The sequence below is a fragment of the Cheilinus undulatus genome, linkage group 5, assembly GCF_018320785.1.
Source record: "Cheilinus undulatus linkage group 5, ASM1832078v1, whole genome shotgun sequence".
Taxonomy (NCBI): domain Eukaryota; kingdom Metazoa; phylum Chordata; class Actinopteri; order Labriformes; family Labridae; genus Cheilinus; species Cheilinus undulatus.
Window position 1 is genome coordinate 43,088,940 of NC_054869.1, and position 16,419 is coordinate 43,105,358.

The 16,419-nt window shown below is 38.5% G+C and overlaps 1 protein-coding gene across 1 annotated transcript in view; it reads right to left on the reverse strand.

The window, feature by feature from the left end:
* The window catches only part of stpg2 (sperm-tail PG-rich repeat containing 2), a 127,079-nt gene extending 113,182 nt beyond the window's left edge, over positions 1 to 13,897 (reverse strand). Inside the window, exons 1-4 of the mRNA XM_041788370.1 lie at positions 13,848 to 13,897; positions 13,503 to 13,606; positions 10,796 to 10,963; positions 5,175 to 5,339 (exon numbers count right to left, since the gene is read on the reverse strand). Of these exons, the coding sequence (XP_041644304.1) occupies positions 5,175 to 5,339; positions 10,796 to 10,963; positions 13,503 to 13,562 (393 nt within the window). The 5' untranslated portion in view covers positions 13,563 to 13,606; positions 13,848 to 13,897. The remainder of the gene's footprint in view (positions 1 to 5,174; positions 5,340 to 10,795; positions 10,964 to 13,502; positions 13,607 to 13,847) is intronic.
* Positions 13,898 to 16,419: the final 2,522 nt, after the last annotated feature.

Below are 16,419 nucleotides of genomic sequence, written 5' to 3' on the forward strand. Positions count from 1 at the left end.
CCAAGGTTTCAGCCTCCTCACTCAGCAAATTAAGAGCAAACAGGAGGACATCTACAGTCAGCTACAGTAAAACAACTATCAGACTGTTTACTTCCCCGCTCCTCTTTTAGCTTGACTTGACAGCCTCCTCTGGTATTTTTTACAATAAAAAGTGTGAATGTATTAACATTGGCTTAAATTGCTGTTGTGAGTAACATAATAGTTGTCATGTGTCTGAGAAAGGTGTGTCAATTCCTCCACTAGGGCTTTTGAATTGGTATGCCCTTAGGGAGATTTTTGAATAAAACCTGACTATTTGTTGTCATTTTTGAACATTTTGGTGAGCAAATACACGCTAAAGCTTCTGTTTATCAAAGGTTTTCTCACTAAAAATAAAGAAAATGTATTTTGGAGTGAGCTTCAACTAAACAGTTTGGTGCCAAATTCACTACCATTCAAACTCCTGACAATGAAAGACTTCTGCTGCTAGTACAAAATCAAGCTGACATGTAATTTTAAAAAGCCTGATAGAATCAAGATCAAACTCTTCCTTATGTCAAGTCTTCCTTAAAACTGTTCATGACTGAAGTATGTGAGGAAGGTTTTGAGAAGACTGGCACAGAGTCTCATGAAGTTTCTCACTGCATGTGGTGCCTGTCTCCTTAACTTCAAAAGAGAATCGAGGACAAGATCTAAGGTTCAGTCTCCCTTGATCTACCAATCCAGTTCAGAGGGGGGGGTTAAAGAAGCAAGGATGTTCAGATGCTTCAATTTGAAAAAGGACAACATCGCTGTTCTGCATCACACAAAGTCACACACAAGCACTGTGAAAGTATCGCATCTGGCTTTGAGTTCACAGGCACAAATTGCCAATTTGAGTCAAGGAGAGTTTTAAAAAGTAAAAACAAAAACACAGCCAGTGGGTATAAACATTTTCATTCTTCTCTGAAAAAGTGAAATGGTGGACTATTAATCATTTAAATGAGAAGAATGCAGAAGTTTTTGTCAGCAGGATGGCATGTGGGCAGGATCCCGTAGGCAGAATTAGGTAGTGGTCAACACACAGGCAAACAAAAACAAGTATGGTTTTAAGTCTAATGTGGCCGCTATTCAGGGGAAACTCTTACCCATGTATCCATTTCAGTTTCACATATTCACAGCAAATAAGGAATCTTTTGCAGGGCCTGGCCAGTTCTTGACTTCTTGGGTAGGGCATTTACAGTGCTCTGACTACTACAGATTACCTTCATCACAAGGTGATGATCTGGTTACAAGTGGATGGCATTCTGGAACAGTTTGACCATCCGACACTGCATCAAAATGGCTTTACAGATATTTCCTTTTCAGGTATTAAGATACCAAAAGGTAATCCCTAATGCTGCGTGTGGACAAACCTTAATGGGTGAAGGCCTTTGCACACTGAGTCCGTTTATTTCGTCCGAATTTTTCGCACATTAAAAAAGAAAATCAAGTTCATGTTGTTATAATTATGTTTGCACACTGACACCAAAATTTTCGTTCGTCATATTTTTTTTTCAGAACAGGTTTCAATTTCGCAAAATGTCGCATCAGTCTAAGACATTTAAATGGGTAATTGATGATTCATAACAGTGCCCACTGCTTCCTCCTCGCTTGCTCACCCCCGCCCGACCCTTCCTCTCTCTCCTCCCTCTCTCTTGCACCAAACCTCACTTTAAACACCAAAATTTGCTTATTTATTGTGGATATCAACCATGGAAATATAACAGATAGATGGGTGATCAATGATTCATATCAGTGCCTGTTGCTTTATTCTCTCTTGCTCGCTCCCTTTCTCTCCCTCTCTCACACCAAAACCTCACTGCAAACACCGTAGTTTGCCGGTGTATTATCTTGATATCAGATATGGAAATATAACAGATAAAGGCAGAAGTTTGTATCCTACTCACAGGTCATAACAGAGGCTGAAATCTCTCCATCTTGGCTCAGCGCTATGACGCATGAGCAGATGCTGTATGAAGCTCTCTGTCAGGATGGATCCAGTGGGATTGTAAAGGAGTGACAGAGCCACAGGCTCGCAATACAAAACAATTTCCCACATTCTATGAATTTTCGCAGTGAAGGCAAATAAAAATGCATCAGACCCATTGTGCTACGTCCGAGTGTTTGGCGTTTATTCAGATTACAGATCCAAAAAAACGCATCCAAAAATAACTGACCCAGTGTGTTAAGACCTTAATGAAGATGGTTAGATTTCCAATAACTCAGACTTCATAGGGAGGTTAGTCTGTGATGCCTTCATCCTGATTTTCCTCATTTACTATAACCTATATGTTATCATCTGGCTGCTAAATGTGGGTAGCACAAGATGAATTGTCCTAAGGGTCCAATCAATTGTATCGTTTCACACATATCGTATTGTATCATATTGACCCACAAACACACACTGCACAGAAAAACTCTCATTACAATTCTCTGTTGTTTTTATGTTTTATGTTAGACATCATATTGTTAAGTAAGGGAATTTATGATAAAACTCTGTGAAGATCACAAGCTGGTCCTGATCATTTTGATGAAACTTGCTCTTTCAGGGATCAGCTGTTTTAAAATCAGATGACAGGTGAAACTGAATAATGATGAATAATCAGGTAAGGTGATTTAATAAAACTTACCGCTGGCTGCAGGAACACCGGAAGTCCCGTCTGGACACGTGTTTAACAGCCGGTTTTGACACAAGAAATAAACTGGTTTACAGCCTGGTTCAAAACACCAAACGTGTCTCATTAGCTAGTGTCTTATTGTGCTCCCACTGTACGGGGGAGAATTTTTTTGTACCACGATCGTTTGGATTATATTTAGGAAGAAAGCTGATTGGCGCATCTCATTTGATAGACAGATAGCTCGGCAGGCAGAGGCTCCGTTTCTGTCAACCAGAATGCTAGCCAGCAGGCTGACAGGAAGTCGCGCTTGTGGACAGGCGGTTAGGTTGATCCAAAGTTCGGTTGAGACTGCGATTTCAATATGGAAGCCTCCACGGATTGGCTTCAAGAGCCGTTTGAGTTTGCCTATTGTAAGCAGACAACTGATGTCACATGGGATTTGTCCATTTCTTTCTACAGTCTATGGTGTGGGTGTGTGTGTGGGGGGGGTTGTGAGGGGGGGCTAATTTTTAATGATAATGATATCATTAAAAAATTGCCAACTTAATACAAAATTAAAGATTTTTTAATACTTGGAAAATCTGGCGATCAAAATCAGTATGGCAGATTGGATTTGGTTTGTTCAGCTTGGGTTAAGAAGTTGCAACTCAAGTTAACTTCTTGTTAACTTGACTATTGCAGTTCTTGTTCTTCTGATTGGTGCTTTTTTTCAATGGGACCGAGGTTTTCTTTTTAAGAGAGTTCCTGCTTTCTACATCTCCTCCTCTCTTTCTGCATTTCCCCATTCTCTCTGTATTTATCTCTCTTTTCTCTGTTTTTGCACTTTCCACTTCTGTTTTTCCATCTTACCTGTTTCATGTATCTGCCTCTTCTGTTTCTACATCTCCTTCTTCTGTCTTCCTGCATCTCCCTCTCCTCTCTTTTGGCATTTCCATCGGCCCCTTTACAACCCCAACACAGCTTTAGCAGATGGCTGTTCAACATGATTCAGAAATAGTTTACTCTCGCCATACATTTAACCATTTAACCATGCGAAATAGATATACAGTTTGAGTTGTCGGTGAAAGCTCTACTTAAAAGATGCTCCCAAGGTTAGCCAAGCAACATGCTAGACTCTTCAAGGAGCACATTGTTAAAAAACCCCATATAGATAGATACATTTATGACAATGCATGTCCAACACAATGAAACTCAGTTCTGCAGCAGTCTACTCCATAGTAACATGAAAGTGAAGAAGTTGCAACAAAAGCTTTATGCTAGAAAGAAGGAAGCTGGAGAGGTGGAGGTGAAGCTTTACCAGCAGAGTGGGGTGTGCGCTACATTGATGAAGCAGGGATTAGTGAGAAGGATAACATGGGTTGAGAGAATGAGCCGTCATTGGCTGGGAGACAATAACTAAAATCTGCAGCTGATTGCAGCAGGGCGTTTGCCTTCCATGTCCTGCATGAGCTTATGCTAAGCTCCATTCCTATGACACATTTGTTTCAGATCAAAGTTACTTTAGTTGAAAGACGCAACAGTCTTAGTAGTCATATTTTGAGTCCTATATAATTGACAACTTATTTGTAATTCTGAATTATGTAGAGGGCCTCATATGCAATACTACTACCTACTATCTAATACTACCCGGACATACATACCCCTTAAGCACATTAGCCTATCTTTAATTCTGTTCAAGAAGTCACTGATGCAGCTAGAAAATCACTTTGTAGATAAAAAATGAAATCACAAGTTAGAGGTTGGTGGATAAAATCTTTTAAGGTTTTTTTTGTTTACTCAATAATATTTAGACAGAAAAAAGGATCTGCTTCTTTGATACCCGCCTCATGTCTTATCATTCAAAGGCTGCTCTGGCCACTTTGAAGTCACGTCCTCAGACACACACTTAATTTACACTTTTGAACTCAGTCCAAGCAGCATGGGGCGGGGGAAGCATTTGACTCCAAAGAAAGGAGTGTTTCAGAAGGAGAAAGACAGAAGTGGAGGCTGAACTTTCAAAGCAAGAGCAGAACAGAAGTGGAGTCTGAAGAAAAGGGCCTTGGATGGATGAACCACTGATAGCCCTAAATCACAGCGTGCCTCTGTGCCCGCGCCGGTGTGTTGACACAACCTCGGCCAACACTCAAGGACGGTGTTGACTTCCTCTGGTCATTAACAGATGAGAAATGACTTAATTGAGAGGCAGACCAGCAGGCGTGTGCATTATTTTAAGTGAATATTGTAATACAGCTAGAAGAATAATTACTAATGGCTCTTTTTGTTGGCATGTAAAATGGATGAGCATTGGTGTGCTGTGGCTTTTTTAAAGTGGAGCTGCATTCATTAGCTATGGAAATGGGTTTTGGGCCAACTGACTGGAGTGTGGGTGGGTGGGGGTGGGGGTGGGGGGTTCAGTGTTGCATTAGATCTGCCTAACACTAATGGACCTTGCCTCATGGGCAGACTGAGCACACTCAGACACACATGCATGCACAAATGAACTCTTCACAATCTCTGATGGATGTACAGTCGTATTTGAACATGTGTGAACATGTGCATGTGTTTGGTTGCCCTTACCAGCAGTGGACTGTAGTAGGCTGGCCCAAGGGTTGTGTCCCTGGGAAGGGGCTGCTTCTTGCTAAGTACACCCTGGGCATCCTCTTCATAGCCATAGGCCTGGCCTGGGGAAGGAATGGATGGAATGGACGGACGAACCAGTCGCAGACTTTTGGCTTGCAGCCACTGAGCAGAGAGAGATAGAAAGAGAGTATGAAGGGAAGTCAGGTTCTGTGATGGAAAAGATGCCCTGGCTTACAAAGTGGCCAAGCATTGCCTGGGGCCAATATAAGGAGAGACTGAGGAAAGGAAGGAGACAGAGAGATACAGAGAGGGTGGAAGGCTGAAGATAAGAACAGGAAAGAAAGGCAAAATAAGACAGAAGGATTGAGAAATGAAGTGCAGGGAGATGAATAATATTTACTAAGGCAGCGTGCAATGAAGACGTTCTCAGTCTGAATGCAGGAAACCAGAGAGATTACCTTTGCACCTGTCTGCTATTCAGGTATAAACAGCTAGCATACAGGGAGATATGTGTTAATAAAAGCTCTCCTTCATGATCACTCTCCTTCATGAACACCCATGCCATAAACAAAGCAAAATGGTACCATTGTCTTAATGGCATCTAAGCTAGTGCTAATTTCATCAACTAAAACTACGACTAAAAAATTTCAGTCAACTACCTTTTTTCAATTTGGAAGACTAGAGAAGGCTAGCGATAAATTTGCTTTTGGTGATAAAAACAAAACTAAAAAAAAGTACAGCCCAATTAAAAAAAAAAAGTTGGGGCACTGGGTAAAATGTAAATAAAAACAGAATGCAATGATTTCCAAATCTCATAAAACCACATTTTATTTGCAAAAGAACATAAAAAAACATATCAGATGTTTAAACTGAGACATTTTTTTGTTTAAGATTTATTTTTGCGCATTTTTGTGCCTTTATTAGATAGAGGAGGACAGTGGATAGAGTCGGACACAGGGTAAAGAGTGGGGGAGAGACATGCGGTATAGGGCCTCAGGCCAGATTCGAACCCGGGCCGCCCGCGTACATGGGGAGCGCCTTTAACCACTAGACCACCTGCTCCCCGAAACTGAGACATTTTACCATTTCTTGAAAATATTAGCTCATTTTGAAATTGATGTCAGCAACACATCTCAAAAAGTATGGACGGTGCCAAGTTTGCCATTGTGTAGCATCTCCCCTTCTTTCCCAACAGTCTGTAAACATCTGGAAAGTGAGGAGACCAGTTGTAGGAGTTATGGAGAGGAATGTTGCCCAATTTTTGGTCTGATGTAGGATTCTAGCTGCTCAATAGTCCTTGGTCTTCTTGTTTTGCGTTTTATTTGTGTTGCTCCAAGTGTTATATATCGATAAAATATCTTGACTGCAGTTTCCAGACTCCAGTTCAGCTCTTCTACTCTAAAGCCATGTTGTTGTGATGGATGGGGTATATGTTTTTTCATTGTTTTGCTAAAATATGCAAGGCCTTCCTTAAAAGAGATGTTGTCTGGATGTGAGCATATATTGCTCTAGAACCTCTATATACTATTTCAGCATTGATAGTGTCTTTCCAGATGTGTAAGCTGCCCACACCATAGGCACTAATCAGCCCCATGCATCAGAGATGCAGGCTTTTGAACTGTGCACTGATAACAAGCCTTTCCTCCTTAGTCAGATGAATTTTTTTATTCATCTGACCACAGAGCAGTTTTCCAGTTTGACTCAGTTCATTTTAAATGAGCTTTGGCCCAGCAAAAGTTATTTAAGTGACAGGAAACAAACAGTGTGTTTTAATGGAACTTTTACTGATGGAGAGCCTCAGGGAAGCTGTCTTGGGCCACCCCTGTTCACAATTTTCACTAATGATCTTCTCTCTTTTTTAGATAAGGCAAGTATCTATCTCAATGTAGGCTGATGATCCAATCATCATCCAATCAGATATAAAAATTTATCATTCAAATGTTAATTAAGAGAGAGTTACATTCAGTGGTAGATTGGATCAGCAACAATAAATGTGTATTAAATGTAACCAAAACAGCTAGCCCAGTAGTTGGAACTGCTTATTGTTTATGTTCTTAACCAAAGCTTGAGCTCAGGATAAATCAGACTTTATTAAATCAGGTAGATGATGCCAAAATTCTAAGTGTTATTATAGACAATAGACTGTCCTGGGACAAACAGGTACAAAAACTAGTGACTAAGATGGGAAATACTTTGTGTGTTATTAACAGGTGCGCAAAGTACTTGTTACAACAAACAGTTCAACAACTAATTCGGGCCTTGTTTTTTTCTCATCTGGATTACTGCTCTTTAGTTTGCTCCAGCATTTCCATCAGCAATATTAAGAAATTGCAGCTGGTCCAGAATAAGGCTGCACAGGTGGTTCTGTCATGCGGGTTTAGATCAAATGTCAGTAAAATGCAAGAAAATCCCTCATGGTTTGAAGGTAAAAACAGATTACTATATGCACTGATGGTTTCTCCTATGGAATGTCATAACAACTAAATTTATATGAAAACCTCTCCTTTAGTACAGATGTACATCATTATTCTACCAGGAAGTTTTGTTAGAGGTTGTTATATTTCGCCTAAAGCAAAAACTTCATCAGCTCAGTGCTCAGTAATATACAGAGCAATGCAAGAATGGAACTGATATTACACAACATAATACTGTTTATAGTTTTGAAAAAAATCCCTGAAAAGATATTATCTGCTAAGAAACTTTAGTAGCCAATACTAATTGTTAATATATGTTGGCTACAAGGGCTTGCTAACGTCTATTCTTTAGAGCTATTCGAAGCTACTGTAATGTCTGTTGTCTTTAACTCTGTTTGAGTTAGTTGTAATTGTTGAAATGTTTGTCATGTTCTGTTGGTGCAATGTGATATATTGTCTCATGTTTTTGTACTGTGATTACTGATTGTATAAATTGCACTGTCACAATGTAAACTGTGGACCCCAGGAAGAATAGCTTACAGCTGATGCTTGAGCTAATGGGGATCCAAATAAAACAAACAAACAAGAAAAGGGCAGCATTTCTGGATTGTGTTCACATTCGGCTGCTTCTTTCCATGATACAGTTTTAACATTTGAGGAAGGTTTGGCAACCTGTGTTGACTGACACTGATTTCTGGAAGTGTTCCTGTGCCAATGCAGTGATTTCCAGTACAAAATCATGCCGGTTTTTAATTCAGAGGGCCCAAAGAAAATGAGCATCCAAGACTGATCTTTGGCCTTGTCTCTTGCACACAGAGATTTCTCCAGATTTTCTGAATCTTTTGATATCATGTACTGTGGTCCATCTTGACTTCTGAAAGACTCTGCCTCTCTAAAATGCTCCTTTTATACCGTCATGTTATTGACCTGTTGCCAATTAACTTAATTTGTTGAAAAATGCTGCTCCAGCTGTTTTTGGTAGTACTACTTACTTTTCCAGCCTTTTGTTGCCCTGTCCCTACTTTTTTGAAATGTGTTGCTACCATCAAAATTCAAAAATGAGGTTATAATATTCATGAAATGGTGAAATGTCTAAGTTTCTGTAAGGGAACTCAGCACTGCCTCTCACTGAGTGTGAGTCAATCAGTGAAGTGCCAGGTGTGTCAGAGCTGATTGCCACTGATTAAGGCCAGGTGTGACAAACTGATATAAAGACCTGGGCTGCAGCACTCTGTGCTGACTCATTATCTCACCGTCAGAGATAAGGAGAGCATTTTTTTTGGATTTTCTGGGGTTCTCTAGCATGAACTATGAACATAAGAGTATTTTAAACATTTAAGGGATCTTACTGTGTTTGTGAGCAAGTGAAACTACCAGTCAGTGGAAAACTGCCTTGGTTTATGCTGGAAGCCATTACCCAGCCTTTTAGTTTGTCTTATAACATCAGCCTAGTGGCAGTTTCAATTCTGTAAAGGTGCAGTGTGTAAAACTGAATATCAACATCTAGAAGTGGATTCTAGATTGCATTTCTCAGCTGGAAGCTGTGGCAACCAGTTGAATTTAATGTGTATCTGTAATGAGAATACGATACAATACAATACAGTAACTTTATTTATCCTTTTTTCCTCTGTTACCATGGAAACGTAGAAAATCCAAGATGGCGGCATCCATGGAGGGGACCCTCCCTATGTATGAATTAAAGGTTTATTCTGAGTTGTTTTTTTCAAAATAGCCATTTTTGAATTTAGATGACTAAACACTTATTTAGATAGACCATCTTAGAAATGTTTTGCTTTATTTTACCAAGTTTGTTCAGCTAAATGCTACTAGGCTAAATATTACATACTGCACCTTTAAGCACATAGTTTTCTCTGTTTGCTTTGAGCTAAGTTTCTAGTCAGCTGCAAGGCAATGGGGGTTCAGTTTACCCTTTTAATCAATTAATAAGAAAATAGCTTTTGTTTTGGTTTTCCCCCTCTCCCAATTAAGCATTCGTGATTTTAGTGGTTCTCCTTGTTGGGTGTTTATCTGCAATTGGGACCCATTTCCCCCTTCCTTGACAGTTTCAATATCACAATATGTTAATTGTATTCTGTTTTGAATAAAATATATGTTTTTGAGATTTGCAAATCATTGCACTGTAAAATGTTTTCATTTACATTTTATGCAGCATCCCAAATTTTTGGAATTGGGGTTGTACATTGAAATTAAATCCCAGTTTTCTGCAAAGCTGAACTTAACACGGTTCTAAGGCACAGTAATACTGCTAATAAAGCTGGAAGCTACAGGTCAAGGGACAGGTCATATCACAAATTACACAGCATCTTTAATTCAAAGCATATTTGATACCACTGGTTTAGCAAGCTGACTGATAAATGCTTGCTTTTTCAGGGCATTGACTGTAATTCACAGCCCTCTTTCTCTTAAAATGAAATTATTTAACTGCAAGCCTGTTCTATTTGTTGAACTTTATGTAAGGCAAGGATAAACCTGTCAAGGGAGCTGTAAAAACCTGCTTGTTTTTAAAACACTTTGCAAAAAGAGCTAAAACATAACCAAATGTTATAGGTTTTTAATGCTATAGCAAACACACCCCGCAGAGTTCTTTTAATAACCAAATTGAGAACTGACGCCCTCAAAGGTTTTAAATAGCATTTTCTAATTCCCACAGATCAGTGAGCAGTATGTAGAAGGCAGAGGTGCCAAAGAGAAGCTTTAACTCACCATCTGTAAGTGTTGGCAGTCACCACTGTTTGTGGAGGCGCTGCTATACATATCATTTGTTTAACAAATGGCACAGATACAACACTTCACGGTACACAGAGGAAAACTTTCACACTCTGCTGTTTGCTGTGTTTATCAGGTACTAAGACATGAGATGACCTTGGCTAGATAAGAACTGGAGGGAAGTAAGTGACCTCTTAGCATTATTATACAAGACTGATAAATAAAGGCAGCTGATTTTCATTCAAAAGAACACTATAAAGCTTGCACACTTAAATTCATTGCCTCTTATTTTTGCAAGCATTGAAGAGAATGTATCTTGAGCAGAGAGAGCATTTTTCTACATAAATTCCAGTGAAAAAGCTGATTTTCTATGGATGGACAACACAAGAGGCTGGAGGTAGAGAATCACTTATAAATAATTTCCTGTGACTGGACTGCTTATTTACATTGCACTCCTAACTTCACCCATATGCCTACCATATTTCTGCCAAGCTTCTGGGCCTGTCCTGCATTAGACGTCCCAGCCCTGAGTGCATTTCCTGAGGCATGCAGCACATTGTAGGCCCCTGGACCCGGGACCTTTGATACCACCTCCTCAAAGCGCTTGGAGCGGTTCTGAAGACTGCAGCCACCGTGGACATTTGGCTGGGCAGAAAACAGAAAGAAAAGCAGACACAGAGACACAATTCAGTTGTATATTTTCCTTAAAAAATCTCTGCAAATGCTGACAAAAATAAAAATGACCCTGTATTTCTCTCTTTGAATCCCATGGTTCCATGCACTTTTTCTTCTGCTGCCAGATCTGCTGCTTTTTAAGTGTGACCAAGACAACATAGTTTCATAACAAACTCCGCCTCACCTCACCCTGATCAAGATATGAATTTACTTCCTTTGTAAGTAAATTAATGAGCCTCAACAGCCATGACTAATTTAAATCTTTCTTGTTGGCAGTGGGAATAGCTGTATGTTTGTGTCTTAGTTTACTTGGCCTTTGTACATAAGAATGTAATAGCACCAGTTCTGTGGGTGGGTTTTAGTGGCAATTAGAGCTAGCATGGATGGGGGTGGCTCTGGGATGCCAGGGCTTACTGTCAGCCTTCCAGAGGTGTTGTGGGTCTAACTTGAAGGAACATGCCCACTTGATAGCCTTAAAGAAGTTACGTCTCTCGCTGTCTGTCTATTTTTATGGACTAGTAGTGGGGGCCTTAAACACATTGTGGTAGGGTACATAGTAACGGTGGCACTACCTGGAGTTTGAATGGATGGAGCTTGGGTCTGTTGAGGGTGGCAATGCTGTTTGGGTTACAGTGGCCAAAAAGGGGCCTATGGAGGCATATACAACTTATCAGCAAGGTAAAATATGCCTAAGCTTAAGCTTCTTAGGGATGCACAGATGCCTAGATTTATCATAGGTATTTGCCATTATAAGACATTTTAAAAGACATTTACCATCTGCAAATAGTGTGGGCATGAACTGATGTTACTGGAAAATGCTTATGTTGTATCATATCAATGATGGTAGCGCACTAAACGGCTAATTTCAGAAGGGGTGGAAGATACAACCTGTCAGGCAAATTCTGTCTGCATAACTTGAATTAACCCAGTCCTTAATACTAGTGTTCACTGAGGTAAACGAGCACATTTTAAAACCAGTTTGGATGAGTGCTGGTAGTTTTCAATGCAATGTTCAGTCCATCGTCTGCATCAGCATGTCCAACATGTACTTGACAGGGTCATTGCCAACCTCACTGCCTTCAAGGATGTTCAAACCCCAGAGGTAGTTTCTCAATGAACGGTTTATAAATGTCAGGGAGCCTGCCCAAAGAAACTGGTTTTGACTTGAGTTCATCAATGGTGGACTCCACTGCAGATGTACGTTCACAATTGTTGCTGGCAATAGATTAAACAGAGGTAAGTCACTTCTGAAAGGAGTGAACCATTGCCTGTAATCAATCCAGTAAAAAAAAAAAATATATATATATATATATATATATATATATATATATATATATATATATATATATATATATATATATATTGGATCAGGAAAAACACATATTCCCTGAGGGGGGTTCTCTGCTTTTCAAATAAGTTGAGACATAAAGATGAATGCATTAGTTGCAGCTTCTTCAGATGTTTTGTCAGTGGCGGGGAATTGCTAGCCCCAATGATACTGGCTTTCCTGCTGCACTCATAGCTGCAAAAGATGCTAGAGTTTGAGTGTTGTTGGCTTGTTTGTTAATTTTTTAATTGCTCATCTTCCACAAAGATCTTCACACTGGGTTCTTGTGAGGTGAATGTGTTGAAAATCCCTGAGAAAGGTGTGGTTAAAACACAAATACAGGAATACGTGGGCTGGGAGCATTCTTTGGACAAACTCTGATCTGTTTTCAATGTTAAACCTGAGGGAAAATGTTGGTATGAAGGGAGTCTTTCACCAATAGAAGTAAAATATGGTATCTCTTCCACAGGCGAAATTATAAGTGAACAAGTATCTTGTGTTTGTTATTTTAAATGAAAGCTTATTCAGTATATTTAGCTGATGGGGACTTATATAACCCCTATTAAATTGCTTATATAACAATTTTATGTCTGACTCATGTTTTAAGAGTAGCAAGAATCAAAAATGGTACTTGGATTCAGAATATGGCACAATGTATGTGAATAGAGAATAACACTTTTCTTGAAATCAAAGCTGGATGTCCATGAGGGAAAACCAAAGACTTGGTGAAGTACAGAGATACAGGAGAAAGACTCCGGATGAGATATCTAAAGAACACAGTAGTGGTAAACTCATAAACTGTATAAAGGCAAGATGTGGAAACATGTAACTTTATGCGCATATATATTTCTAAGTGTAGTTCAAGAGATGATTCAATAGATTTATCACAGGTGAATCCAAGGAGAAACTGCAGCACACACGTCATTTTTTGCTATTTAATAAGGTGCAAAGGACTAACATTTTAATGCTCCCTGCATCTTTATTAGAATCAAAAGAGTTCTAATTTTGATGATGATGATGCAGTGCACGCCAAATCATTAGCGTTCAGTGCCATTGACAAATAATCCAACGAATCATCTTTTATACGGCTCTGGTCCTTTTCTGGGAGCACAAACCCCGACCTGTTGGGGGCTGATGTGCAAGACACTCCTGTTTTGTTCTTTTTAAGTATGGCTTTAGTACCTTGACAGGAGAGGAGTCATAATGTCCAGGTCCTGGTACTGTCTCACTGGACTCATTCATTGGTGGCCATCTGCTGGTCAGAGACAGAAATGGGGCATATCCATCTGCAATAAAGGTAAATGTTGACAATAATATTATGGGGAGTGGCATCATCCAAGCATTTCGTACCTGAGGACAATGTAGAATTGCCTTGACTATGTACATTAAAGCTTGATGGAAGAGGGACCTTTTATATAGAAATTACAACAGAGTAAAAGAGTTCAACATGTGTAATGTAAAACACACAACTACAAATTAGAGACATGGATGCCTGCTTGGAAAAGTGATACTGTAGCTTAACTTTACTTTTCAGTAGCTTGGTGATAGTATTTATGGGCTGGGGGCTGGAACTGAAAAAGCCAGAGTCAACAGAGTGTGCTCCTAGATCTAATGGAAATAGTAAGAAAAATCACACTGAGGTTTGAGTGGTGTGTATGCAGAAAGACACCCTTCTAAATGACATGAGAAAACACAAAGAGAAGCTCTAACTTTCTCTGATGGGGAGATAATTAGTCAGCACTGAATGCTGCAACCTAAGGGTTTATAAGTTGTCCACACACAGACCTAATCAGAGACACAAACACAACTGGGATGGCCACCATGATTTTCCCTTACGCTTGGTATTTTAACTTAATCTGTTTTATTGTGTTGTGTTTTCTGTAAGATTGCAAATAAATAGAAAATAGGGGCATAAAGAATTTAACTTTGAAACAAATTGTTGCAAATGTGATTAGATAATTTCCCTTTAACATGCATTATTATTTGCCTTCATCTGTAAATTTAAACTCTTGAAATTGAGGTCAATTATCTCTTTGTACAGGGAATAAAGTCAAAGTAGCCAAAGATTAGGACCATGCACACATTTAAGTTTTACAAATCAACAAATATAACAAAATACTAACCCAAATCACCATTTTATGATGCTTAGAAGTTTTGTGAAAACATTTTGCCCCTTTCCCAATTTCTTATTTATTGCACATTTCTCACACTAAAATGTTTATCATAGTATAAATCGTAATATTAGACAAAAATAACTCAATTAAATACAACATTTAGTTATTGCAGGAGGCCATCCAACCCTGCCTAGCCCTATGTGAAAAAAAAAACAACCGGTTATTAGGTTTAGGGTGAAATTACTTTTTCACACAGGCCAGGTAGGTTTGGATGGATTTTTCCCTTAATAAATGAAAACATAATTTAAGAACTGCATTTTTTTTATTTGACTCTAGCTGTGTTTGTCTAATATTATTATATTATATATTTGTCTATTATTATGCAAAAAAACGCATTCAGGAAGTCGGCAGATGCTTTCTTTTTTCTTTTGTTTTTTCTTTTTTTTTTAAGAGCACGTTGGTTATAACGTGTTTCCCACCTTCGGCTATCACTTAAGCTAGCTTATTGTTTCCAGGTAGCTTAGCGTTTTTATTCACAACTTGCTCGGTTCATTAAATACAGCACAGTTATACGACTTCTAATTTGAAAAATGATGAGTCATTTATTATTTAACTTTAACGTCTAAATTTTATTGGACGTGGCTATATTTGTTAATTCCTACCTTCTAGTTTAGCTTTGTATTGTACATCGTACGACCCTGGGCCAACTGTTGATGAAGAGCCGTTCGGTACCATGGAGGTTTCTCTTGGAGCTCGTCCATACATTTTTAATTTACTCTTCCTCTAAACAGACTTAAACTTTAAATAAACGATTATACTGTACAGACTTCAGCTAGGTACCCCTAAAGTCATAGCTCTGCTCCAGTTAGGTTAAGTTTGAGACATAACTTCACTGCTGTCTTTCCTGTCATGTACTGGACCGGACGTTAACTTGCGTGCGTCGTTGCTAGGATACCGCATATTGTTGCTCACTGTCGTTAGGCAGCCAAAACGGATGCAGAAAGGAGCAAAATGAGAAAACTTCGTTTACTGATCGTATTTTAACATCTTTTTGACAATTTGATGGCAACTCCTGATATCAGTATTACCAATGGTATTACATATTACATATTTACATCTGTAGAGCTGCCAATATTTACATTTGGTTCATTCTACAGAAACATGAATTTCTCTGCCCGAGCCTTTACTGGAATATTTCATAGGAAAAAAAACTTTATTAATGCATTTCTTAACGTGAAATGATGTGTCTTATGATCAGCTGCACCTTTTTGAGTGATATATTCTTAAATATGTATATTCTAACCACTAGCTGCATAGATTCCTAGTATACCTGTGCCTACAGTCAAGAGTTAGAGCAATATTTTTAAGTCAAAAAAAAAAAAATATATATATATATATATATATATATATATATATGAAATTCAAATGACTATTATACAGGTGCATCTCAAAAAATTACAATAAAATGAAAATGTTTGTTTTTCTTTGCGGTGATTTAATTCAAGATGTGAACTTCCATATAGATTCTTCATAACAAGATTAAATATTTCATGATTTTTTAATTTGTTTTAAGGTTGATGATTACGGCATGCAGCTAACAAAAATAATAAGTCCACAAGGAAAGGTCCACTAGGTCCATGGGAAAATTATGCTCATTTATGCATCTATGTGATGTAGCATGGAACCAATCAGTCTGTGGCACTGCTGGTGTATAATGAAGCCCAGATTGCTCTGATAGTAGCCTTGGAAAGATTTGTCAAAGTATCTTTTCTTTTTTCTTTTTGATTAAAATTATTGTTCTGTAATTCCGGCTACATGTGCTAAAGAGAATAATATATAATTTTTTCATGACAGCTAATATAAGGTAACTTCAGTGACAAAAATATAGTGAATGCAATCTTTTAAGAGATTTTAAAAAAGATTTTAAAAATGATGAAGCTCTCATTTATGCAAATTCATAAAGCCAATAAGTAATAATAATTAAT